The sequence below is a fragment of the Oryx dammah genome, unplaced genomic scaffold (genome assembly GCF_014754425.2).
Source record: "Oryx dammah isolate SB20612 unplaced genomic scaffold, SCBI_Odam_1.1 HiC_scaffold_21, whole genome shotgun sequence".
In the NCBI taxonomy this organism is placed as follows: domain Eukaryota; kingdom Metazoa; phylum Chordata; class Mammalia; order Artiodactyla; family Bovidae; genus Oryx; species Oryx dammah.
The window spans coordinates 5,437,744-5,463,252 of record NW_024070205.1 but is presented as its reverse complement, the minus strand read 5'-3'; the positions used below and the strand labels follow the sequence as shown (position 1 = coordinate 5,463,252).

The 25,509-nt window shown below is 49.0% G+C and overlaps 1 protein-coding gene across 2 annotated transcripts; it reads left to right on the top strand.

Annotated features, from left to right (window-relative positions):
- CD34 (CD34 molecule) lies at positions 1 to 23,564 on the top strand. Of its 2 annotated transcripts, none has more exons than XM_040263759.1 (8): positions 1 to 218; positions 10,210 to 10,392; positions 10,981 to 11,240; positions 12,263 to 12,343; positions 20,509 to 20,647; positions 20,877 to 20,929; positions 21,237 to 21,401; positions 22,064 to 23,564. In XM_040263759.1, exons 1-8 carry the CDS (start codon positions 140 to 142, stop codon positions 22,247 to 22,249), a joined length of 1,146 nt encoding a protein of 381 aa, XP_040119693.1. In that variant the 5' UTR covers positions 1 to 139; the 3' UTR covers positions 22,250 to 23,564. The 2 variants fall into 2 exon arrangements, with proteins under 2 accessions (XP_040119693.1, XP_040119694.1); XM_040263760.1 differs by having other exon boundaries at positions 72 to 218; positions 21,928 to 23,564.
- Positions 23,565 to 25,509: the final 1,945 nt, after the last annotated feature.

The window sequence follows — 25,509 nt, the reverse complement described above, 5'->3', positions numbered from 1 at the left end:
GGACCGAAGAGGGAGGGGAGGGGAAAAAGCGCGTTTCGCCCACCCCACGCTCGGGCGGAGGGGCGGGGAGCCGCGCGTCCCGGCCGGGCCAGGCAGTGTCTCGCGCTCTGCGCATCTCTCCGGGGTCGTCGCGGGAACGATGCTGGGCCGCAGGGGCGCGCGCGCGGGGCGCGGGATGGCGCGGGGCTGGACCGCGCTCTGCCTGCTGAGTCTGCTGCGTGAGTACGGGCCGCGCGCCGGGCCCGCCCCGCTGGGCGGCCGGGAGGGTCGGCGCTCTCCCGGGGGCAGAGCGCGCCGGGTGGAGGCGACCGCGGAACCAGGGGGACCCACGCCCCGGGGACCCCCCCCCCACCCCCCGCGCCCACGCCCACTGCCGCAGCTCCTGGCTTGGTGGGACTGAGGCCGCTCCAACAGAGCCCGGTGGGGACCGGCCCCTCACCTGGGAGTCGGTGGGGGTGGGACGCGACGGGAAGGGCACCCCTTGAGTGTAGCCCAGGTGTAAACCAGGCGGCGCGCCCCAGGCCTCCCGGAGTCAGGCCGGGAGACTCTTCTCTGAAATAAAGCGCTCTGGAGATGCCAAAGGTGCGCGGAGCGCAGAGCTGGAGCCAGAACCAGGGGAGAGGGGAGGAGAGAAGAAAAGGAAAGGAAAGGAAAAGTTTGTAGCTGATGGTTGGTTCAGAAAGCGAGCGGCAGCCGGAGCCGGTTGCCGGGAAGGGAGAGCTGGCGCCCACGTACCACCCGGACACGGGGAGCCAGAACTGGACCTTCAAGCAATGGGAGCGAAGCCCGCCTGGGTCGAGGCCCGGGTCCGAGGTCCAGAGGCCAGGGAGGTAGGCTAAGTTAGGTGACATGGGGAGTTTGCAGTGAAGAAGAGTCCGTGAGAGTGCATTTAAGATGGGAAAGCTCGGTGAAGACCCCTTCTCTGGGCATCCGCACCTGCTTCCCTGGAGAGGAGGGACGGGTGAATGGAATTTGCTCTGTGCTCTGTCTTTCTCCCCATCACAGCCGCTCACCCCTGCACAAATTCAAGCTCCTTGCATTTGGGGGGGGGGGGGTTTCTTTCCGTGCCCTATTCTCCAAGTTCTAACCAGTGGACAGAGCTGCAGACTGGGGGGCACTCCTTTGCTTATCCAGGCAGGCCTGGATACTTCTTAAGCTCTTGCTGTCATTTCTGTTGAAAAGAAAAAAAAAAATGGTAGGCACACAATCAGTATTCGTAATTGCTTTCATTTGGGGATAACACTCTCCATCTCATCTCATGGAGCTCAGATGAATTTAAATATTATATGTTATTCTCTTGTTAGCTCCAGGTTCAGCTTCCAGGCTCCAGGGCTCCCAATTCCCTAGTCTTAACTGCATCCTAAAAGCCACCCACCACGGCCCCTCTGAGTGACCTGGGTCAGCCAGCCAGGCCTCTCCCTTTGGGCCCACCCAGTTGGAGAGAGACTCCAGGCCGGGGGAAGCTCTGTTAGGCTCCGGGTTGACTTGTTTGGTGGACCCAGATGTGCTGTTTGGGGCCGGGAAAAAAGCTGTTGCTAAGATGTTAAAGCTCTAGAATGGGGAACGGCCTTGGGGGCTGTCTGCACCTCACAACGAGCTGAGTTGACCGGCAGCTCGGATTCCTAACCGATGCTCCAGGCTCCTTTGGCTTCACAGCTCATGATGACCTGGTCCCCGGCCGAGCGAGGCCCACCCTTTTCTTATTTCCTCAGCTGGCCAGTCTCAGTCTCGCCTTGGCCTGCAGTGGAGGGGACGCGAAAGTGATTTAACCTCTGCAGAACCCTGGGCAGACACACAGAGAATTTCAGCGTGTCCGCTTTGGGCATGAGCAACGGGGCCTGAGTGCCTCCGCTCAGTGTTGCCCCACTGCTCAGGCCAGTTTGTAGCTTTATGCCTTCCCCAAGAGCTTTCTGGGGTTTGTTTTTATTTAATACCAGGAGTCATTTTCTGATATATTGTGGGGTAGATGAAATGAGTGACTATACCTCAAATGCTAACGAAGGGACATTGCAGAAATTCTGTGGTATGGTTACCTTGAACTTTAGGGCACCCACAGAAGGGAGGCCTGGAGTTTTCTCCTCTCCTGGAGCTTTGTTCTGGGAAGGTCAGTTTTCCGTTCCTGTGAGAAGCTGTTCCGGGCTTGAGCCAGAGCGGACTTTCTCCGTTGGAGACGGGGTTACTCGGTGGGGTGAGCAGAGGCAGGGTGGGGTCTGACCTGCGTGTGTGTATGTGACCAGAATCACACCTCCAGCTGGGAGGAGAAACCTTGCAGGTAATTAGGGAAGCCCACTTGTCAGGCCCTGGGTGTCTGTTTCCTCCAAGCCCTCCAGGCCTGTCTTTCCTCTTTGTCCAGTGTGTCCCACCCCTTCACATTCCTCTTCTTCCTCTGGGTCCTTCGTGCCTGCTGACCCCACACCCATATCCTGTCTGTGGCTGTGTGTAAGAGGGGAAAAAGAAAAGGGAAAAGAATTTTATCAGATATTTTCCGGAGGGGAGAGACTCCACCCTTGACTCGCTGCCACATGGAGACCAAGATGGAGCAGCCTTGGGACCTCTGACTAATTCCGTGGTCCCCAGCACCCCCCCTCCTAGGGCCGGCCCAGCTGGCACTGCCTTTGCAAATACAGGTTTCCCTCCTCGTTCCTGTTTGACTGATAAAAGGAGCCTGGGCATCTTTTTCTCATCCCTTTGGCTCCACCTCCTGGGCCTCTGTGTTCACTAGTTCTCATCTCCTTTGGAAGAGTCTTTGTCTTCCAAAGCTCAGGGCCAGAAGGACCACACTGCAGCAGATAAACTCATGCCTAGCACTCTTACAAAAGCAAATCAAAAGGCGCAACAATTCCACTTCTTACCACCTCGCTGCCCAATTTCCTTTAGCTCCTTGGGCAGGAGGGCACAGGCCTGCGATCATGGTGGGGTGGTTACCCGGCTCCACCCTGAGGGTGCCTGGGTCTCCCTCTCCCATTGACTTTGCTGGATGTCACTAAATGGCCCCGAGTGTGGGGAACTGAAAATCTGAAGGTATGGAAAAGGAATAAAACACCATCCTCCAAAAGAAAATGCTCAGAGTTGCCAGGGCAGAATTTCCATATTTTTCTGGGCTTTGACTTTCCTAATGAGAACATGCTCTTCCTTCCTCAGCTAAGAAATAAAAACACAGTGTCTATACTTTTTAGTCTCAAGGGCCCTCGACTTTGCTAAGGAGAAAGATGCATGTGTCTTGGGAGAATGTGGTAGAAATGAGGTGGGATATATACCAGGGTGTGCGGCGTCCCAGGACATACACCCTAAAGCCTGCTAGAATGAATCACTTCCCTTTGGACACAAAGGAAAAGGCCTCTGGCTTCACTGGGAAGTCTGCTTCTGATTTAAGAGGGAAAAAAACTGCAAAGAATCCACCCCTGCTACCTTCCTGGAGAGCACCATCTCTAGGTAGCCCGCTCCATTGTTTAAGAAAATGCCTTAACGTGTCTTTGGTTGAGAAAACCCGGACCCTCGCACAGACAGGAAGTTGAATTGCTGAGCGTGATAAAATAAAGCGGAACTTTGTATTGCATGAACCCAAGAGACAAAAGGCTAAAGGACTCCGAGCCCAGGAAGCATAGAGAGAGGAGGGAAGCGCTTGGAGCAATAGGGGAACAGTAGTGAGTGCAGGGTGGAAAAGACCTGCCTGCGAAAATTCCTTATGACGTGGCCCGGCTGTTTAGCACGGGAATGCCTGGTCTTTCAAGATGATGCTGTTGTCTCTTCTGGGTTTTGCTGTAATCTCCCTGCATGATCTTAAACCTTCAGTCAGTTCCCACTGGCCTTGCAGCACTGTTAGCTCTGCTCTGGGTAGGGGGAATCAAGGAATGGGTATTTGGCAAGCCCATGGCACAGCAGTGTAGAAGGAGAGCTCCTGCAGCCTGAGCTCAGAGCTATAAAACAGGGGTTCCTGGAAATGATGAAAGCGGAGGAAGAGGTGACTGGGAGAAACGTAGGCCCCCTAAGAGAGCTCACGGTATTAGGGTTCCCCAGGAAGTGGATAGGGGTCCAAGATGTGCTATTTGAACATTAAAGGGAAGTCTCAGAACCCTGGGAACACTCAGGCCACAGACTCTCAGTTTATGCTCACACCTCAACTTAGCCTCTGTAGCATAGGAAGGCATTAGCCTAAAACTTTGATCCAGTTGCACATGACCCAAACCCGCCGAGACCCATAGCGTGGAGGCTTCCTGAATGCTCCCAGGAACATGGGTACCTTGTTGTCTCCCAGAGTCGTTTAAAAATCGTATGATTATTAGCTTTTTCTAGGGGCGTGGGTACTGCAGTGGAATTAGCCTTTCTGTACCTTCTAGTCATTGATTGTAATTCTATTCCTTGAGGTGAGGTGAGGTGAAGTCGCTCAGTCGTGTCTGACTCTTTGCGACCCCATAGACTGTAGCCCACCAGGCTCCTCCATCCATGGGATTTCCCAGGCAACAACACTGGAGTGGGGTGCCATTTCCTTCTCCAGAGGATCTTCCCAACCCAGGGATCGAACCCGGGTCTCTCTCATAGAATTAAATCTGATCTTTCTTCAGGACAATCCTTAACAACCTTTCTAGTCTGCCCCACGAGATTACAAATTCCTTGAGGACAGGGATTTATTTGACTTCTAGTGACAGTAACACCTAACAGTAGAAAGGTGTTAATTTGCGCTCCCTGCAGTGCTGAGTCTGGTCCTCTGCACATCACTGGTGCTTTGGAAAATTAAGAATGAATGAATAAGTGAAATTAATCTAGAAGAAGACTTATTCTCTCTCCTCAAATTCTTCCTGTCTGGATCAAAGATCAGTGAATTTTTTTTTTTTTTTCTGTAAAGGGCCAGATAGTAAATATTTTAGGCTCTGGAGTCCATATGTGGTCTCTGACACATATTCTACATTGTTTTATTTTACAACACTCTAAACCTGTAGAAGCCATTCTTAGCTCACTGGCCAAACAACACACAACCCATGGGTCAGATTTGGTCCACCAGCACCAAGCATCAACCATTGATCTAGATGAAATAACACTAAGCCCTCAGCCATATGACTTAGTTTCTAGAACTTTCCTAATTCTGATTATCCTCTCAAGGGCATTTCCTTAATTAAATTAATTTCCTCTTATAGCATTGAATGAGATGGTTCTATCAATACAGAGAAGTGGTCAGTGTGAACACGCCTGATGCAGTTGCCATTCAACCCAAGTGCATATTGTGAACTCAGGGTTGTGTTCAGCGCCTTGAGTTAAAAATAAGTCTAAGAGAGGGTTCCGGCACTCAGGAAATCTGCAATGTAACTGAGGTGACAAGACCTACACTCAGGAAACAGTGTCTATGGTCTTCTGCCAGATAAGTTGTACAGATATATGTCTTACGTCTCCTAGAGGCAGGAGAAAAGGGACCTGTCCTTTGTCCTAAAGATAATCACTTAGCAGATAAGCAACTGCTTTACACCCCCTATCACCTTTATTCCTCCAAAGAGCAAGGAGGAACGGGCTATTTTTATCTCCATTTTACAGATAAGGTATAGAAAGGGGAAGAAGCTTCCTATGGTCATGAAGCTAGAACTTGGTAGAGGAACCTTTCAACACAGTCCGATTACAGAGTCTGAGCTCTCTGTTCTGGGGCTCCCCTGTCTTCTCATCAGCCATCAGTGCAGGCTGTGGGGTCCCAGCAGAGCCAGCTTGTTCCTTCTTCCCAGGTCTGCATCTAAGATATCCAAGCTCTCCTCCAGGAAACTGCTCTCAGGCCAGGTGCTAGAACCTGAAAGGGTGGGCAGAATGGGGCTGCCTGGCTAACAGAACCAGCAAAAAAAGAAAAAACAGCACCACTACAACTCAGAGGGCTGTGAAAACAAGACCAAATAACAGGGAAACACATCTCTTAAAGTACAGGAGTTTAGTCATTTAGGTAGCAGAGCTTTCTGGATCTCTGAAGATTTGTAAATACCCTTTAAAGTTTAAAAGAATTTTCAATATGTTAATTGTAGGTAGAAATCTTTTAAAAACCTATTACATATGTTTCTGCTTTCTTGCTGTATTGGGGAAAAAAGGGCTTTAACCTTCAGACTTAGATGTATCAGGAAAATAATCTGGTTATGGTGCAACTCAGTGCCATTGTTAATTCTCATTGTTCGGTCGATAAGTCATGTCCGACTCTTTGCGACCCCATGGACTGCAGCAAGCCAGGCCTTCCTGTCCTTCACTATCTCCTGGAGTTTGCTCAGGTTCATGTCCATTGAGTGTAAATACTTATGAAAGTGTGTATTTTTTATTTACTCTGACCACAAATGGTTCCAGACTAGTGTGGGTTGTAATGCTCGTGTCTGGTTTTAATTTATTGCTGTTTCTTCATTTTCAGCTGTTGCTTTGCCTTGTTTGCTTCTGGTAGTCTCTTACTAATTTTTAGCTTTGACTAGGATAGCAGATCAAGACGTTTGTTAGGTTTCTGTGTCAAACAAGACTAATTGCCTCTGAAATAAGTACCTGTGGTTAAATGCATGACGTTTACAACATGAATTTCATGACATCTCTTTGGCTTCTTGGAATCCTCATGTCTCTAACTGCTCAATCCCTGTCTCCTTTTATCCTGAGTTCATGGGCTGAGATCAAGTAGGGTAGGTAGGGGGAAATAGTGTGCTTCAGGAGACACAGTTAATACAGACGGAGTGAGAGGTGAACAGCAGAAGATGGGCGTTCATTCAAGTTTAACTTGTGGCATAATGCTCTGTTGGGTTGGGGTAAGGGCCATTCCTCCAGTTTCTAGAGTGAAATGAGGTAGAAGCTTCATTGACCGTCTCCTGGATCTGGCTGGGAGGCTGCTATGACTTCCATACGCAGTTGAGGATGAGAAGCTCAGATAAAGAAAGATCCGCCTTGGATGGTCTAACGCCAGGGGCATGTCGGGGAAGACAGGATAAAAACAGACCTGTGGCCGGTCTTGATTCTTTTCATTGCGTTCCTCCAAGACCCATCTCTTCATGGGAGCACTAGAGAGGGAGCCCTAGAGGCTGTGAAAACAAGAGCCCTCTTCACCGACAGTCTCCAGGCGCGGCGCCTAGGTCAGGATCGGCCCCCAGGGCTCTGCCAAGGGGTCACCTTGCCCTGCACCAGCTCATACATACCCCATTACTCAGCCTTGCCCTCCTGCCTTCCCTCTTTGTCTTACCTTTCAAGGGTCTCACAGGCTTCCCCACTCCACCTAGGCTCGGGGATGTGAATCTGCGGTTGGGGTTCCCTCCTCATTTGCAGACAGATCCTGCAACCTGTTCGTCCATTCTTAGCAGAGGGGCAGGGGGATGTGGGAGGAGGCAGCCCCAGCCGGGAGCCTGACCCCGGTGGCTCAGGAGCTGGCTGGGGTGCTGAGTTGCTTCACTCCTCTGGAACAGCCACCTCTGTGCTCAGAACGGGCAGTGGGTCTCTCTTCACATCTGGAAAAGTTCAAAACTGTTTGTCTGGGTGAAGGAGGCCCCAGGGGAGGGGGTTCAAAAGCATGACATAACCTCAGCCAGGCCCAGATTTTGTTGGGGAGAGGAGAGGGCTGGGCCAGGCTGGGCCAGATGGGATTCCCAAGAATCGGTGTCCTGGAGGAAGAAGAAAAACAGGGTGGGCAGGAGGGATGTCGAGGGGGAACGCCAGTGGTACTTTGGAATGGTAACCTTGGGAGGATGGTCCTTCAGTTCAGTGTCCAAATGTTCCCACCACCTGCCCCCTGCACTGAACTTAGACCTTCGGGTCAGATTGCTGAGAAGGACTTGTTGTTGTTCAGTCGCTCAGTCGTGGCCGACTCTTTGCGACCCCGTGGACTGCAGCACGCCAGGCTTCCCTGTCCTTCATCATCTCCTGGAGCTTGCTCAAACTCATGTCCGTTGAGTCGAGGATGCCATCCAACTGTCTCCTCCTCTGTGGCCCCCTGGGAAAGATAGAAAGCAGCAGCAGAAGGGGATGACAGAGGACGAGAGGGACTGATTTAAGGACAAAACCACTGGGTCTGCTTCCCCATCTATTTTATTTTGAGAGGTTCATCCCTCCTGCCCCCAACCCCAGCCAGCCAGAAGCCCACCCTTTTCTCTCCGAAGTGTGGAGGATGCATCCTCATCCTTAGCAGTTTGGACCCCTGACCCTCTCGCTGCTTCTACTCAAGGGTCAGCTAAACCTCGGGCGCCCCATGGCTCCTCGCCCTGCATGGATGACAACGTTCCCCCTTGGCTGAAACCTTGGTGACCCAGGTTCTTATCTCTGAAATGGAAATAGTAATACCACGTGTTCTCCTCTTGTGCCCCATCATTTTCAGATAGGTGCTTTGTATTCAGCAGGAGTACCAGCCTGCCTGAAGCAGGCTGGGAAGAGAGGTGGATGACGGAGAGTGAGACTTGACCCCACCTTTGGGGGAAAATTCATTGCCTTGAAACCATTGCCTAACTGCTGCCTTGAGGCTGCGGAAAAGAAGAGGTGTTCTTCTGCACTGCTTTTACCTGGAAACCTCTGAAAAGCACAGACTCAGATCTCAATCAGAAAAGTTAGAGACAAGCTTTAGGGTGCCCTGGGACCCTGGGGGGCCTTTCCTTCAGGATGGTATTGCTGGGTGTGAGCTCTGGATGCCAAGTCTACCTCTAATTGTTTCTAGGGCTCAAGCCAAGAATACAGTAGAGGCCCATATCCCATATATTCTATGTCTAAATACTTCAAGGTATAAATCAGGCCAACGAACTGGTAAATAAAGTATCTTTTATCTTCTTAAAAATGTACCTTCATGGCCACCTGGAAGGCCAGATTTGAATTTAAGACTCTCAGAGCCTTGGGGGTCAGTGTCACAGGGGGGCTTAGCAGGAAGAGATGGTCCTCGGCCTTTGCCCACCCTCTTCTCTTCCTCTTACCCAGGGCTCTGGTCCACACTGTAAGGGACATGCATGCAGGCAAGGGACACCCCACACACACACTTGAGCTCTCGCCTTTTCCCTGCACACTGGCCACCCTTGAGCTTGGAGAATATTCACTGGAGCTGCAGTTCACCCTTGGAAGGATGGAGAAGAGACCCATGCAGGTCCTCCAGTAAGCAAAGAGCCATTTGGGCAAGAAGTTCTAGGGCTTCTGGTCCCAACACACGATCTAGAAGAGAGTGTACCCCTCTGTTGGCTCCATGGACTCCTCACAGTTTGGGAACAGGGAGGGCAGGAGAAGGAACAGTGTGTAGGCTCTTAAGCGCAGGGTCCATACAGCTAGCTTTTCCTTCCTGGACCTGAGGATAGCACTGCTGGGCACCACAGGGAACATGGGAGGGTTAAGAACCTGCGGAAAAGTTTCAGAGAATAACTGCTTCTGGAAACATTATGCTATAGCATTTGTTATCTCGTTGATTTCCCCAACAATCCAAATAAGAAAAGACCCTCACTTAAAAATTAATACACACACACATTAAATTATCGTATTTTTGGCAGAACCAGAACCCAGGTGTCTGTCCCCACAGCGTTTGATGAGAAACCAAGTCATATGCTCTCTAGTCCATCAGCTAGATTCCTAGGTCAGAGTTTCCCAAAAGGAATCTTGGGCTTGTGAGCCACAGTTCCTCAATTAAAAAAAACAATAAAAAATAAAAAAAGAATAGGTTTTAAGGCCCTGAGGGAGAGAATGAAAGGATTTGGGTAATGGGGCAATCTACGAAGGAAAAAAGATTTTTTAAAGGATTGCGTAGAGATGGTGTGAATCTAGTGGTTATTCCGAGTTAATAAATTGAATGGAGAGGATACATTCAAAAGGAAATAGAAGCATCTTTCCCCACATTTTAGATCTTGGCAATACTTATTCAGGTGTAATTTGAAATTTTTCTATTTTACTTAGCCTATTATAAGCATTGCCTCATATTCTCGTGCTGCTATAATTGTGGCATACTTTTGTTTGTAGTGATTATGGTATGCTGAGTGCATATAACATTTACCCTGTTGTAATTCATTTAGTTGCTTGCCACTTTTCCCTCCTATAAATAATACTATGCTAGATGCTTGGTGCATGCAAACTTTTCTTTCTCTGTTTCCTTGGGAAAAAATCTAGTGCGAAATTAGTCCACTGTCCAGGAGGGGGTCTTTGTTCTGCTCTGTTGCCAGGGGATGTTCTAGATGGATTCTCCCTAATGTCAAGAAACTGAATCAGGTGATGTTATGAGGCTTCAGGATGATCTGCACTCTGATATTTCTTCTTTGTTCTCTATAGCTTCTATGGTATTCACAAATATGACCACAACTAGTAATACCACAGTGTCACCCAACCCAGGAATATCTTCACCTGTCTCTACAACTGTGTCTGACCAGAGAAGCATGAACGCAAGTACTTTTAGAAGCACCATCCTCTACAATGTCTCTCAGGACAGCAATGGGACCACAGAAGTCACCTTAGGTAAAGATTTCTCATCTCAAGCCCCCAGAAGGATGCTACTGGCACTTGGGTGAAGTATTAGGATATTTGCAAACCACCTCTGTCCTCTATGTTCCCCCACAGATGGAAACATACAAGCTCCTTTTAATAATGGCTTGAGTATCATGCTTAGGGAACCCTGAAGTATGTCCTAGACAATTCTTCCTGTAGTGACAGCTTTCTCCAGTCAACGTCTGGGCTGCTCGTTCTGATCAGTAATTCTCCTTGTACTCCTGAGTCCAGCTTAGTGATAAAGAAAAATCTATGATCTTTTCTAAGTAAAGCAAACCATGTACAAATTGGGGGTCTTTGGTGTCTCTAAGGTACCAGTTTCAATGTTCAGTTTCAGCGTCTTGGAGGGCATTTCTAACACATTGTAGATTATAGCTATGGTTTCAACAGCTGGCTGGAAATGAGTTGCCAAGGGTTAGGACGTGAAGTAATTTTTAACTCCTCAGATTCCCTTTTCTGGGTTGAAGTCCGAGCCTATGTGAATGAACTGAGATGTGTTTGTGTGTCTGTCTGTGTGTTTATGCCGTTGTGCATGTGTTCACACTGTGTACTGGTCAGTTCCAGCATCTACAGTCAATTTCACGTCTGCCTCTGAGACCCTCCCAGCCTCTGGAGCGGTGAACTCTTCTGTCCAACCACAGACCTCTTTAGCCACCATGGCATCTTCTACCCTCATCAGCTTTGCGACTTCAGAGGTGACTCTGCAGCCCAGCACGTTTCCTGGAAATATTTCGGATTCCCTATACAATAGTACCAGCCCTGTGACTTCTTCCATTAATACCTCTCCATCATTTTCTCCTACCCAAAATATCCTCAAGGTGGGTGAACTGGGCTAAAAATGACAGATTACCCCCTCACTTCATATCTATGCAAGCTCTCTCCCTTCCCCTTAACCTCTGCTTATCCAAACCAATGAATTTTGATCATATAGGAGTTCACATGAGAAATATGCAGCTTAAAGATTGCTGAAAGGGGAGGAGAAGGGTAGGGTTTGGTGGCAAGACTGATCTGTGCCATGGGTATAATGTTTTCAGAGAGTAGAGAGTGAAGAGGATTCTCAGAAATCCATCCAAGCCTTGGTGGTTCTTTCTTATACCTCTTGGTCTAGTCATGGACCAAGGTACCACTTGCCTTTGGGCATATTTGGAAACTATCTTGCACTTAATGGTGCTGCTTTTCCCAAAATGTTTAGGGCAAATACTGTTTCCTTTCTGCCAGAGGGTTTGGTGGTATACCAGGTGTAGAGAGGCATTGAGGAGCTAAGAAGACTGGGGGTGTTGAGCTCACTCTGCCTTGTTCAGTCTTGGGGCTTGTGGCTATCAGCAGCTTTCAGCAGGAAGAGTCAAAAATGTGAGGCCATGGAGCCTGCCAGCAGGCATGGGAGACCTGCCTGGTTTCTGTTTTTAAGGGAGCCAGGATAGAAATCTGGAGAGTCCCAGGGCCCAAGAGTAAAATGAGTGTCACCAGAGTCTGCCTGGCCCCCTCATTATCTGTTCCCCTGCAAGCGTGTAATTCGCTGGAAGGAAAACAGCTCCAAGGGGAAAGATCCTACCCTCTTCCATTTCGGCAGCATCCAAGCCAATGTTTACCAAGATTGCAAATAGCTACTTGCCTGCAAGCCCAGGCTAGTAACTAAAGTTTTGACTATCTGATGTATTAAGAAGTGAGGTGAAAGAAGAGTATGTCTTATAACTTTCTAGTCTCCTAACAACATGTTTAAATTTCTTTCTTTTTTTTTTTTTTTTTTGAAACCTCTTTAAAACCTATGTCATAGAAATCAAACCAGAAAAGAGGTGGGGAAGAAATGATGCTGACTTATTTACTTTTTTTTTTAATACAGACTGAAATAAAATGTTCCAGAGTCAAAGAAGTGAAATTGGCCCACAGCATCTGCCTGAAGCTAAATGAGACCTCCAGCTGTGTAAGTCAAACCCCTCTGCCCATTCCGTTCCCCTCCCTCTCCTCCCGAAATTACTTCTGAACCTCCTTAAGGTGAGTCTTGGAAGGAGCGAGTTGGGTGGAGGCAGGGGCAGTTTAACATGGATAGGCTGCTTTGAATATTGAGCTTTGGATTTAGGGAGTAAGAGGCCCCATCTGGTGGACAAAGAAGGCAAAGATGATTTTATTTAAATTTACTCTCCCCCCTCCTCTGTTGTACTGTATAGGCTTCTCAGGGGACTCCATGGTTAAGAATCTGCTTGCCAATGCAGGAGACACGGGTTCCATCCCTAGGTGGGGAAGCTCCCCTGGAGGAGGGAGTGGCAGCCCACCCCAGTATGCTTGTCTGGAAAATCCCATGGACAGAGGAGCCTGGCGGGCTGCAGTCCATGGGGTTGCAAATAGTTGGATGTGACTGAGCACGCGCACATGCATATTGTAGTATATAGTCCGATTTAGGGTTGCTTTTATGTTAGGAAAGTCCTTCAGGAAATATAGTCACCTAAAAAAACAATTTATTATTATTTTCATATAACTCTTGAATATAGAGAGAATTTTTTGCTGTAAATGCTTCATTCTCCATATAACCAGTTCCCCTAGCATTATTTATTCAATGATTCTCTCCTTTATTGACCGAGATTTTTCCTTTAGTTTGTATTAAGTTTTTCTGTGCCCTGTGCTATGCTTAGTCGCTCAGTCATGTCTGACTCTTTGACCCCATGGACTGCAGCCCGCCAGGCTCCTCTGTCCATGGGATTCTCCAGGCAAGAATACCGGAGTGGGGCGCACACCCTTCTTCAGGGGATCTTCCCAACCCAGGGATCGAACCCAGGTCTCCCATATTGCAGGATTCTTTACTGCCTGAACCAGCAGGGAAGCCCAAGGATACTGGAGTGGGTAGCCTGTCCCTTCTCCCGGGGATCCTCCCGACCCAGGAATTGGACCGGGGTCTCCTGCACTGGAGGTGAAGTCTTTACCGGCTGAGCTTCCAGGGAAGCCCTTATAGTGTTATACACCAACACTTTCAAGATCTAGCCAAGCAGGTCTTTGCTATACAAAGACCTGTGTATAAGGCATTTTTCATCTATTTTTTTAGAAAAATTTTAGAAACAAGTCAAAAACCCCCACAAAACCATTGAAATTTTAATTGGAACCGCTCGAAAATCTCACCATTTTTTTCTGATTTTTTCCTCTGGTACTGTTCTGTGTCTTTTTATTTTTTTAATTTTTAAAATGTTATAGGTTTTATGGATTTCTTAAGACTTATTATATAGATTTTCCACGATATATTCCAGTTGATTGTTTCTTGTATATTAGAAAGCTCATTGAGTTTTTCATATTTATCTTGGGTCTAGCCATTTTCTTTAACATGCTTATTAATTCCAGGAGATTATTTTTTTAATGATTATTTTTCATTTTTAAGGTAAACCTTCATGTCATTTCTCATAATATGTTGGTTTTGTCTTTCTTTTTAGTAGTTATGCCTGTTCTTTCCGTTTCCTGTCTTATTACATGGCAAACTGTTCTGCACTGAATTAATTTTTAATGATGACAGCAGATCTCCTTGCTTTGTTTCAGTAAATCCAGTTTCCTGACAGTAACAATTTCCTGGATGAAAGAAAAGATGATAGGAAGAGTGATATTTACTTACAGAAAAAAAGCATGTTCTTACAAGTTGGGAATCCATTTCAGGGAACCATATATATGACATGTGACATGCATGTATTTTGGAAAGAGTCTGGGTAAATACTGAAGTCTAAAGAGGGTGTGATGTTCCTTGTTTTTGTCCATTTTGACTGTTAGTATCTTTGATTATCAGTTGGGTCATTCTAACTCACAGGTCTTCTACAATTATACCTAAGAAAATTATTTAACTTACAATTTTAAAAAACAACAGAAATTTGGAAGACATAGGTTCACGCAATGGGAATAGCTAAGTGCAACTTGTAAAATAGTTAAGCATGAATATACAGTGTGTCCACGTTAAGATTCTGTGTGTTTCTGATGCTGATTTTCAACTCTACTCATTTAAAAAAAACCTTTTTTTTTTTTTTTGCCCAACAGTTTGCTAATTATAGCCAAGAGAAATGATCATCTTCTGTCTCTCTCTGTATTATCTTGGCTGAGCACTTATTTTCCTGTGCATTGCGGTGGTCTGTGCCAGAATACTAATTCTTCATACAAACGATTTAGAGCTAATCGCAGACGATTTATTCTAAATGTCTGTCCACTTCTCTTCAAAGTTCACATTTAACGAGGGTCATCGTACCAGATAAGTGCCAGAAACTTACTGCTACTCCAGAAATAACGGCTTTTACTGTGCAGCAGTCTCTCTCTCTCTGAGGCCTTTACTGTCTAATCTACTTGATGCCACAGCTGAAAAGATCTGCACTCCACTGTAATTTGGGGAGAACCCGCGAGTAGGGATGTGGAAAGATAGTAATTCCCCCAATATCCTAAAGAAGGCTTCTGCGCTGCCCGTGATGCACCAGCTAGATAGCAGCACCTGTGCACTGCTGGTTTCCTTTTCTTTCTTTTTCCTTCTGCCACTGTTGATCCCTGTCTTCCTGGGGGGTTCCTCTTCCCCGGCCCCCAGGCAACATCGCCCCCTGTTTTCCTCAGTCAGTAATCCTTCTTCCAGAGTTTTGGGCCACAGCTCCCGTTCCCCAGATTCCTTTTCCATGAGCCCTACTGCGTGCTTCTCTGATAATCAGCTTCTCCCCGACAGTGGTGTGGTGCCTCTTAGTCTTCCTTACGTTGGTTTCGTACCTTGGGCGTCAGAGGGCCTTATGGCCCTGGTTCCCATCAATGGGAAACTCAGGCCTAATGAGAAGCATGAAGGACGTGGGTCCTCCTGACATCACACCCTCGAGTACTTATGTAATGCTGTCATGCTCTTCCATCTCATAAGTTCCCATAACAGAAATAAGCATTGTTCTCCGCTCTCCAGACACTTATTTTACACTGGTAAAATCTACTTGATGCCCCTGCTTATAAACATACGTGGTTCTAAAGAAAGGCAGTGCTGAAAGACAAACTGGAGGGCAAAGGACTTGAATAGAGGTTTCTGCAGAGAACATACACAAATGGTTAGTAAGCACAGGAAAGGATGAGACAGTGAGGATCCAGTCTGCTAGCTCTTGCTATGGGGATTACTCAGCCTGCCTCCTGTACGTGCATCCTGCAGACATTTCTATCCCAGCTACTCTCCTTTTGCTCCTGTGCTTCACCTCTAGATAGAGGTCACCTATGTCAGCCAGAGGACGGTAATCCCATACTCTTGTCAAGCAGCTGTTACTACATCTCAGGAGCCTCATTTGCAGAACGTGTCACCCACGTCTGACGTTCATTCTCTCTGCTGCAACAGCAGGTTAATTTACTTTTTTGTGGTTGTGATTTCCCGCCTAGTTTTCAGAATGTAAGCTTACTTTATTCTCTTATGCGTGTATGAGTTGCTCAGTCCTATCTGACTCTTTGCGACCCCATGGACTGGGGGAGCCTGCCAGGCTCCTCCATCCATGGGATTTTCCAGGCAAGAATACCGGAGTGGGTTGCCATTCCCTTCTTCAGGGGATCTTCCCCAGCCAGGGATCAAACCTAGGTCTCCCACATTGCAGACAGACTCTTTACCATCTTCTTTACCAGCCGAGCTACCAGGGAAGCCCTTATTCTCTTATTATCTACAGATCCAGGGGAATCTACCAAGGAGTCATTTTAATGGTGGTAAAATATACATAACATGAACTTTACCATTTTAAGTGTGCAGTTCAGTACTGCTGAGTACATTCACCCTGTTGTGTGATTGACGTTTAGAACTCGTTTCATCTTCCAGAACTGAAACTCCACCCACTAAACAACTTCCTTTTCCCCCTGCCTCTTCCTTCTCCCTGATAGCCACTATTCCTTCTATCTCTATGAATTTGGTTATTCTAGGCACCTCGTATGAGTGGAATCATATAGTATTTATCTTTTTGTGACTGATATGTAATCACTCAGTCTGATGTCCTCAAGGGTCATCCTTGATGTAGCATATGTCAGAATTTTCTTTTTTAAGGCTGGATAATATTCCATTGTATGTTCATATCCAATTTTATTCATCCATTCACCTATGAACACTTGGGTTGCTTCCCCTTTTTGGCTTATGGTTAATAATGCTGTTATGAACATGTTTGCTCAGATATCTCAACACTCTTATTTCATTTCTTTTGGTATATATCCAGAAATGGAACTGCTGGATCATATGGTAACTCTATTTTTAAAATTTTGAGGAATCACCATACTGTTTTCCATAATAGCTGCACCACTTCCTGTGCTCACCAATGGGACACAGACGTTCCAGTTTCTCCTCATCCTCACCAGCACTCATTATTTTCGTTTTTTTCATAGTAGCCATCGGATTGGACGTGAGGTGCATTTGATGCCATTTCCTAATGATTAATGATGCCGAGCATCCTTTCCTGTGCTTACTAACCATTTGTGTATGTTCTCTGCAGAAACCTCTATTCAAGTCCTTTGCCTTCCAGTTTGTCTTTCAGCACTGCCTTTCTTTAGAACCACGTATGTTTATAAGCAGGGGTGATATTTACTCAGCTAGCTCATATCCCCCTTGTGCTGTAACGTTTACTTCATTGGAGGCAGGCTGCCTCCAGATAATGTCCCCCAGCCCGTGAATTCCGTGCCCTCTGCTCAAACACTAAAGGTCAGTTTCCATGCAGAAAAGATAACTTGCAGATGGAGGACTGATGAAGACAGTGTGTCTTCTGGGAAGAACCTGAGATCTGGGACACCCTAACTTTTGGTCAGCTGCCCACCTGTGTGATTTGTAATGGGTCCTTTAATTATTCCAGTCTCTATATGAAAAGAGAGATTTTAGCTGCATTGCCAAGCTTACACCAAAGTCAATAAAATACTGAGAGAGAGGGAGGAAGGGAGATAGAGAGGTGACTGATCCTAGAGATTTAAGACTGAGTAATATCTTAAAGTTTAGAAAAATACCTGTTCCTCTCTCCCTACTCCAATATTTAATGTGCTTCTTTAACATGCTGGTCTTTGCAAAGTTTGAGAATGCTGCTTTAGAAAATTGAGGTGGTTTTATTATGATGACGATAATTGCTTTTATAAAGTATCATGTGCCAGCTGATGCAGCCTGATTCCCATGAGCAACATGGTGAGGCCGTGGCTTCCTCCTGCCCACTGTCCCACGATGCCTGCCTGCAGCCTCTCTCGGGGGAGGATGTTTATTTCAAGCATCCGGAGGCGCATTGTGCTTTGTTCAGGATCCACCTGCTTCTGTCCAAGCTCAAACACAATTCACTGGTGCTGTTGGATTCCAGAGTAGGAGGGAGGCTGGCTGGCTACTGTTATTCCCCTGAATCGAGTCCAAGAAACTAAACAAGGGGCGGAGGGCCCCTGTGTGGAAGTCAAACCACTTGGGGCATTAAGATGAACAAGAGTTCACTGAGTTCTTGTTTTTCTGGTGCTATGCTTCGTGCAGTCTGGGTTCAAAATTATTTAACGTCCACCCGCATCCCCCCCGCCCCCCACTAAGAAGCCTTACAATCTAGTCACAGAGAAATGATAATAGCAGTAAGGCAGAATGTGATTAAACATCGACGTGTAGATTCTAGGCGAACAGTCTAGGAGGTGTTGCTTCAGAACAGCTGCCATTTATCCCGTGCCCACTTGGTTCCAAGCACCTTGTCAGACACTCTTTACAGACCAGCTCTTCAGTCACCACCCCTACTGAGTCTTCAGCTGAGGAACCTCACACTCAGATGAGCTGTATGACTTGCAAAGAATCTAGTAAATAGCAGAGCAAGGACGGATACCCAGTCTGCTGGAAGACGGGGACTGGCTTCTTTGAGGAGGGGGTGGAATCGAGTCCTGAAGGATGAAATTCCAAGGGGAAAGGCCACATGCTTCATTCCCGGGGCAACCCGTATTGTGAAGGCTGCAGGGTCGTGCATGCCGGAGCTTCCTCAGGGTGGCACCCACACTGCCAAGGCCCTTCCCCAGCTTCTCCTGTGTACAGTCTGTCCATTCTGTGAGGTCTATTTTGAGATGTTTCTGATAACCCCAAAGCAGGTGTGTGCTTGCTCTCCTGTACATGTCCACGGTACCTGATTGTGCCTCTCTTAGGGTTCTTACCGTGTGACTAGCTCTGTCAACTCTGAAGACTCTCTGTGCCTCAGTTTCTTCATCTATAAAATGGGGAGAATAATAGTATCCATCTCATAGAGTTGTGTGAAACCTAAGTGAGTCAACATGCAGAAAGCACTTAGAACCAGTGCCTGAGACATAGGAGGCGGCACCTATCTTCATGGCCGTGCATACACACCAACAGCTCTGACCACGTGGAATTTATTGCTAGCCCCGCTCCACACACACACCACACACACAACCAGGGATTCGCGCAGTCCTGACCACCATCGGAACAGCTGAGTCTGATCGAGGCGGAGCTTCTTAGCACACCAAGGAGGGGCCTCCTTGTTTGACTTGGTTAGACTGTCCAGGAGCCCCGTCCCCCTGCCTCTCTCGGGAACGAGACACATGTCAGCCAGAGACAGCTTACGAGCCCAGAGTCATCCAGGCAGGGACTTCCCTCCTCCTTATCCAGAAGGTACTCACGGGGCAGCAAGACAAGTCCGAGGGGATGCGAGCCCAGAGAGGAAGGAGACTGCTGATCACATCCAGTGCGGTGCCCAGACTCCCCACAGCGAATGCTGTTGTGAGGAGCTCCTATCCTGGGACTTCCCTGGAGACCCGCCTCATCTGTCCTTCTCCCAAGGGAGAAGGAGCCGTGGCCTGAGGACTCATCTCTCTGTAAGCTTGGCTCTTGGGAACCTTCTGAGGTTCCCGCTGGACTCGCCCTGCTGTCTGGCCTCCCCAAAGCCTTGAATTCCAGCTGGCAGAAGAAAGCTGGGACTTGAGGCCAATCTTGACCTTGCCTTGTGCAGGAGCAAAGGAGCCTGGGTTTTACTGCCTTGGGCCACAGCAGTAGGAAAATACCCAGGCTGCTTGCCAAGCTGGGAGGGCCCTGTGGCCTTGCCCCCGGAGCAGCACCGCTCCGCAAACAGGAAGCTTTCTCCTCCGCGGAGGCTCAGCTCTGATGCCCCTCACACGCCCCAGCAGCTTTCCCCTCACAGGAAAGCTGTCAGAGCTGCTCAGGCATTTCCTCCCCCGCCATCTGCCATCCGGACAGAGGAGAGAGTCTTGGTTTTGATTCTTTTTCTGGGTAGAGCAGGCCACTCCCTTCGGAGGCTGCTGGAATAAATCCTGGAAGACTGAGGAGGGGGAACAGCCAGGGCTTCTAATTCATCCCTTTCCTGGGACTTTACTGTTGAAGAATTGTCAGAGTTTGTCTTCTGAGTCTGAGCGTCTGACTCCACGGACCAGTCAGCCAGCAACCTGGAGTGACCTGTCCACCTCATATAAAACTGGGTTCTGTGTCTCTAGTGGGGACAGGGAATGGAAGACTAGACAAGAGCCCCACTTGAGTTTGAGCCATGCTGTTTGTGAGATCCCTTGGAGACTAAGAGGGAAGGGATGAGGATCCCATTGCAACTATAGTCATGAATTTCTTCTCTACTCCTCACCTCCCTTGGCTTTTCCTTCAATATCTGGGCCTCTTATAACCTTGAAACAGAGGGTTTTATCTTCATTTTGTATTCAGTCAGTTCAGTTCAGTCACTCAGTTGTGTCCGACTCTTTGCGACCCCATGAATCGCAGCACGCCAGGCCTCCCTGTCCATCACCAACTCCCGGAGTTCAGTATTGCACTGTTAATATTTTGTGTTATTGGTGATTTCTTTTGAACTTAATTTGGATAGTGTAGGTTTACATGGGCAATCCTTCAATAAGGTAATGGTTCCTGAATTTGTTCTCTGACATCATAGAGTGCCAGCTAAGACCACCTTTTGGTCTTGGGAAATTTTGGAGGTTTTTTTTTTCTTATTGTGTTTTTGCACATATGAAGTTTGCAAGATTTTTTTTTTTTTCATTTGGAATTTTAGGGGGGGAAAAAGGATTCTTTTTGTTTTGAGGGTAACAATGGGACTTTAATCCAAATTACTGCCTGAGACTCCGGATACAGTGCAGAGGATACCAGCGACCACATGTCCTGCTCACCACCCTTCTCTGTTGTCCCAGGAGGAGTTTAAGAAGAACAATGAAGAGAAGCTGACCCGGGTCCTGTGTCAGGAGGAACAGGCCGAGGTGTGCTCCTTGCTCCTGACCCAGTCTGAGGTGAAGCCTCAGTGCCTGCTGCTGGTCCTGACCAACAGGACAGGTAAGGGACAGGTCTGTGCTGAGGTCTAGAGGGGGAGACGGGCTGAGGCTAGAGGATGCTGGGTAGAAACCAGGCATTGTAGCTCAGAGGGCAGAGGTGCCGGTGAGCAGGGCCGTGCTGAGTCTGGGAAAGACCCTCTGAGATCTGCCCTCACTGTCAGAGCACCTAGAACAGCGCAGGAGGAGCTGTTCCAGCTTCTGGATGCAGCAAACTCCGTTTCTCATTCCAGAAAGTTCCAGCAAGATCAAACTTCTGAAAAGGTACCAGTCTGACCTGAGAGAGGTAAGTTTGTGGAGATGAGGGGTCTCAGGGGAGAAAGTAGTCATATTCTCCAGACCTACCTACCCTTCCTACCTCTTCACCCTTCTCCAACAGTCTTTGTCCTTCTATCTTTGAAACAAAATTTTACAGTTCGGCTTAATGAAGAGATACCAGTCTAAAGTCCTGTTTAGAAAACCCCTGAGGTCTGTGTCTTCTTGGGTGTATTCAGTGTTGAGTCACACAGAGGCGTCTAGCATGGGCCGGGCTCCTCTTCTAGGACTCACGTTCCACAAGTGGAAGGCTCACTTTTCTGTGGCTTCTCTTCAAGATGGGCATCCAGGACATCTCTGAAGAAGATGTCAGCAGCCACCAGAGCTATTCCCGGAAGACCTTGATTGCACTGGTCACCTCGGGGATCCTGCTGGCCATCCTGATCACCACGTGCTATTTCCTGATGAACCGCCGCAGCTGGAGCCCAGCAGGAGAAAGGCTGGTCAGTTCTGGGCTCCAGGGCAAAGCACATGAGGAAGCTAGGTCTCCTGGGGAGGTCTATGCATGTCACGGAAGGGGAGGAGAAATACCAGAAGAGATACTTCTGTGCCCTCACACAGGAATGTGTGTGCACGCACATTACTGTGTTTGTGGACGAGTCAAAACAATATATAGTAGATGGGGGAGGGTGGCATGAACTGGGGCCCTGCCCCCCTCACCATGGTAATAGCTGGTTTGCGTCATCAATTGATTGTTGTCCCTGGGATAGTTTAGCTGGGTACAAACCAGAACAGGCAGCTAAAGCAGCCACTTCTTTGCAAGCATATTAAAGGCCCGTGGGTACCCAGTGTCTCACAAGAAGGGGACGTGTGGAAGGAACCTCGACTCTTGAAGTGGTCTGGAGGAGGGTTTGGCTGTTGGCCTCTGGCCCCTGGCCTCCTCTGGGGATGGCCCAGGTCCTGGCGCGAGTTGGCTCTCGAGCTGCCGTGGCACTGTGTGGCGCCTCTCCTCTGTCCTTTCTCCTCTAGGAGCTGGAACCCTGAGCGCTCTTCAGGAAGAAAGGAGTCTGCACACGCAGCTGCAGCCCCCTCCCCCGCCTCCCCCTCCCCCTCCCCTGGCTCCCATGCTTACGAGATAATGCTCCTTTATTTATACACCATCCAGGGCGAAGACCCTTATTACGTGGAGAACGGTGGAGGCCAGGGCTATAGCTCAGGCCCTGAGGCCTCCCCTGAGGCTCAGGGAAAGGCCATTGTGAATCGAGGGGCTCAGGAGAATGGCACCGGCCAGGCCACCTCCAGAAACGGCCATTCAGCGAGACAACGTGTGGTAGCTGATACCGAACTGTGACGTGGCTGGGGAGGGGTGAGGCTGGGAGGGATCCGGGGGAGGAGCCCCTCCCTGGGTCTGAGCGCTTGCAGCCTCTGCGCCAAAGCGGCGCCCCCTCACCATCTCCCCTTTCCCAGCGCACATACCCAGGGAAGCCATCCCCGGAGGCCCGCCCTGTACCAGGCCAAGGGGTCCTCCTGCCCTCCACGCATTCAGCTCCCTGCACCCACCGTTGGGCTACTCTGAGGAAAGGTGTGATGCGCACAGCCAAGATGCTGAGAAGCTCCTCGGGGGGTGGAGGGTGGGGGGCAGATGGTCTTGCAGCTTCCACAGAAGGGCCCCTTTCCTCCACCTCCTTTCTGCCTCATTATAGGACCTCCCAGGGGAAAGCAGGGGCTTTTCTGAACTGTGATTTCGTCCCAAGAGGTGTTGCCTTTTCCTGTTTCTTCCTTGTATTTTTCTTTCTCTACTTTAGGAACACCAGAGCAATCCCCCGCACTTGCCCCTTTGTAATGGTCGGCCAGAAAATCATGCCGTCTTAACCATCTCCATTATTCCGCCCTCTGAGGCACTGAGCGTTTGCTCACCAGCTCCCCTCTTGCGCTCTAAGTTCCCTGAGCTCCACAGGTAAATCACCCCCACCCCCACCGCTGCCTCTGTAGACTGAGGCCTGTGCAGCTTTTCTGGCTGAGCCTGGAACCGGACTCCAAGTTTTAGAACAAGGTCCAGAGTCTGTGTGTTTGGAGGACCTGACCTGGTGATACATGTGGACACATGGGTTCCCACTCAAAGGGCAGAGGGGTGAGGGCACACAGCTTGGTCCCAGTCTCTGCAGGGCCACGGAGAGCCTCTGCTGGGGCTGCCGTTTCTGCCAGTGGGTCAGAGTGGACAGGACCATGGGACCAGATCTCTTGACTCGTGAGCTTCGAAGGAAGCCTTTTGCTCTGAGGCTAGGTTCTGACCTTCACCTCTGTCTCGACGGCCTCCTCCCGCCTCTCCCTGACTCCTGGGTTGAACTGTGGCCTCAGTCTCCCAGCAGACTCCTTCTGTCTCTGTCTCCCTAACCCTGAACCCTTTAGCCACTCTGCACCCCTTGTGGTCAGGGCCCCGGGACTTCTCCAGAGGACCCTCACCACAGCCACCTTTTCTGCAGGTGACCCAGGTGCTTGGTTTTTTTTTTTCTTTTTCCAGAAGGGTGAAAAGGGATCCTGATTTCAATGACGGTTGGAAATAGAACTTTCCAGAGATAGGAAGATGGGGTGGATTTTTTGTTTGTTTTTCTGAATAAAAAATGCTGTGTGTAAATAATGTAATTAAAGTGATACTGAAACACATCTGTTCTGTGTTCTGTGCCAGCTGGGTGTGTCTGAAGACCAGAGCAGAGGTCTCCCCACGAGACCTAAGGGGACCGTGCAGGACGTGGGGGTGGGGCTGGCCATCTCAGGGTACCAACCAGGATGCTGCCTTTCGTCTGGGCCTACTGACTGCTCCCCTCTCGGAGGGGAGACAGGAATGCTCTTAGGGAAGCTGATGCTCTTAGTTGCAGAAAGAAAAGCAGAGAGAATGCCTACGACTTAGGAGCCATGCCCTTCGTGAACACCTTCTGAGAAGAGGTACATATGCAAAAGATGCCAGACCATGGGAAGGAACCAGGGCCTGTGAACTCTCAGCTGTCACACCATCCCTGCCCCCAGCTTCGGGCACAACAGTGAGGCACAGTGTGGGAATGTCTTTCTAAGAGATCCGGCTGCCAGCCCCTGGAGGGGGTGGTTTCCACCTCTGCATTAAGAAAGCAGCCTAACTGCAAAGCTGTCTGTAAGCGAACCCCCACCCACAGAGCCCAGACACCCCCACTCCACCCAAGCCCATAGGAAATGGGGGAAGGGGAGCTGTCAGACATTCAGGACCTTCGGGAAAGGCTCCCAAGTGTGTCAACAATGGCAGAGGCGGTTGGGGCCAAACAAAGGATCCTTCCAGGCTTATCTGGCCCAGGCCAGACCTTTCCCCTCAGCAGCACCCCCCCGCCCCGCCCCACTTCCCCCTTGCTTTTCTCCCACTGCTCTAACCAGACGTTCCTCCCCAAGACTCAGGGAGGCAAAGGGAGGAAGTCTTGAGGTTTCCTTAGAAGGTGATGGCTGGGGGTTGGAGAAAGGGAAGATGTTAATTTAAAAAAAGTCAGGCTGGCCTCTATCTGGTCACACATCCTGCCCTGAGAGTGACTGGAGGAGAGTCTGGCCAGGTAAGACTGGTGGTACGGGGTACAGACTCCCGGGAAACCAGGAGGAGAAAAGGCAGCTGGGTCTTTGAAACTCCTTCAGCCTCAGGCTCAGTTCAGCTCAGTTGCTAAGTCGTGTCCGACTCTTTGCGACCCCTCGGACTGCAGCACGCCAGGCCTCCCTGTCCATCACCAATTCCCGGAGTTTATCAAACTCATGTCCATTGAGTCAGTGCTGCCATCCAACCATCTCATCCTCTGTCGTCCCCTTCTCCTGCCTTCAATCTTTCCCAGCATCAGGGTCTTTTCAAATGAGTCAGTTCTTCACATCAGGTGGCCAAAGTATTGGAGTTTCAGCTTCAACATCCTTCCAATGAATATTCAGGACTGATTTCCTTTAGGATGGACTGATTGGATCTCCTTGCAGTCCAAGGGACTCTCAAGAGTCTTCTCCAACACCACAGTTCAAAAGCATCAATTCTTTGGTGCTCAGCTTTCTTTATAGTCCAACTCTCACATCCATACATGGCTACTGGAAAAACCACAGCTTTGACTAGACGGACTTTGTTAGCAAAGTAATGTCTCTGCTTTTCAATATGCTGTCAGCCTCAGGCTAAGCAACCTGTAACAGTACATTACCCTGAGTTTGTCAGAATGTGTAGGCTTTGGGAGCAAGCCGTCTGTGTGTGTGTGTGTTTAGGGGACAGCGTGGGGTGGCAGCTGGTTCTTCTTGTTGCTGGACAGCTTGCCCTGAGGGACCCATTGCTGTCTAGAGAAATCAGAATCTCCCCCGCCTTTGATTTGAGCATCTTGGTGTGGCAATGGCTCCACCTGCTGGCCATACCGAGCTCCTACCGCTCAGTTTGGTTCAGTTGCCTCCATGTTGGGTTTCTCTCCCCTGCAGCCCCGCCCTTCAAACAGCCTAGTCCAGAGGATCCCACACCTGAAGCTCATTTAATTATAGACCGTGACGATTGGAGGGCGCTTGAAAGATATTTTCAAGTCAACAACCTATGGCATAGTTACAAACTGAGGCCCTGAGAGGGGAGGTAGCTTGCCCGGATCA

Excerpts from the sequence above, each read along its gene's own strand:
- CD34 (XM_040263759.1), top strand. The coding sequence starts at position 140 with ATGCTGGGCCGCAGGGGCGCGCGCGCGGGGCGCGGGATGGCGCGGGGC. Across the intron at positions 219-10,209 it reads CTGCCTGCTGAGTCTGCTGC|CTTCTATGGTATTCACAAAT; the intron begins GTGAGTACGGGC and ends TGTTCTCTATAG. Across the intron at positions 10,393-10,980 it reads GACCACAGAAGTCACCTTAG|TTCCAGCATCTACAGTCAAT; the intron begins GTAAAGATTTCT and ends TGTACTGGTCAG.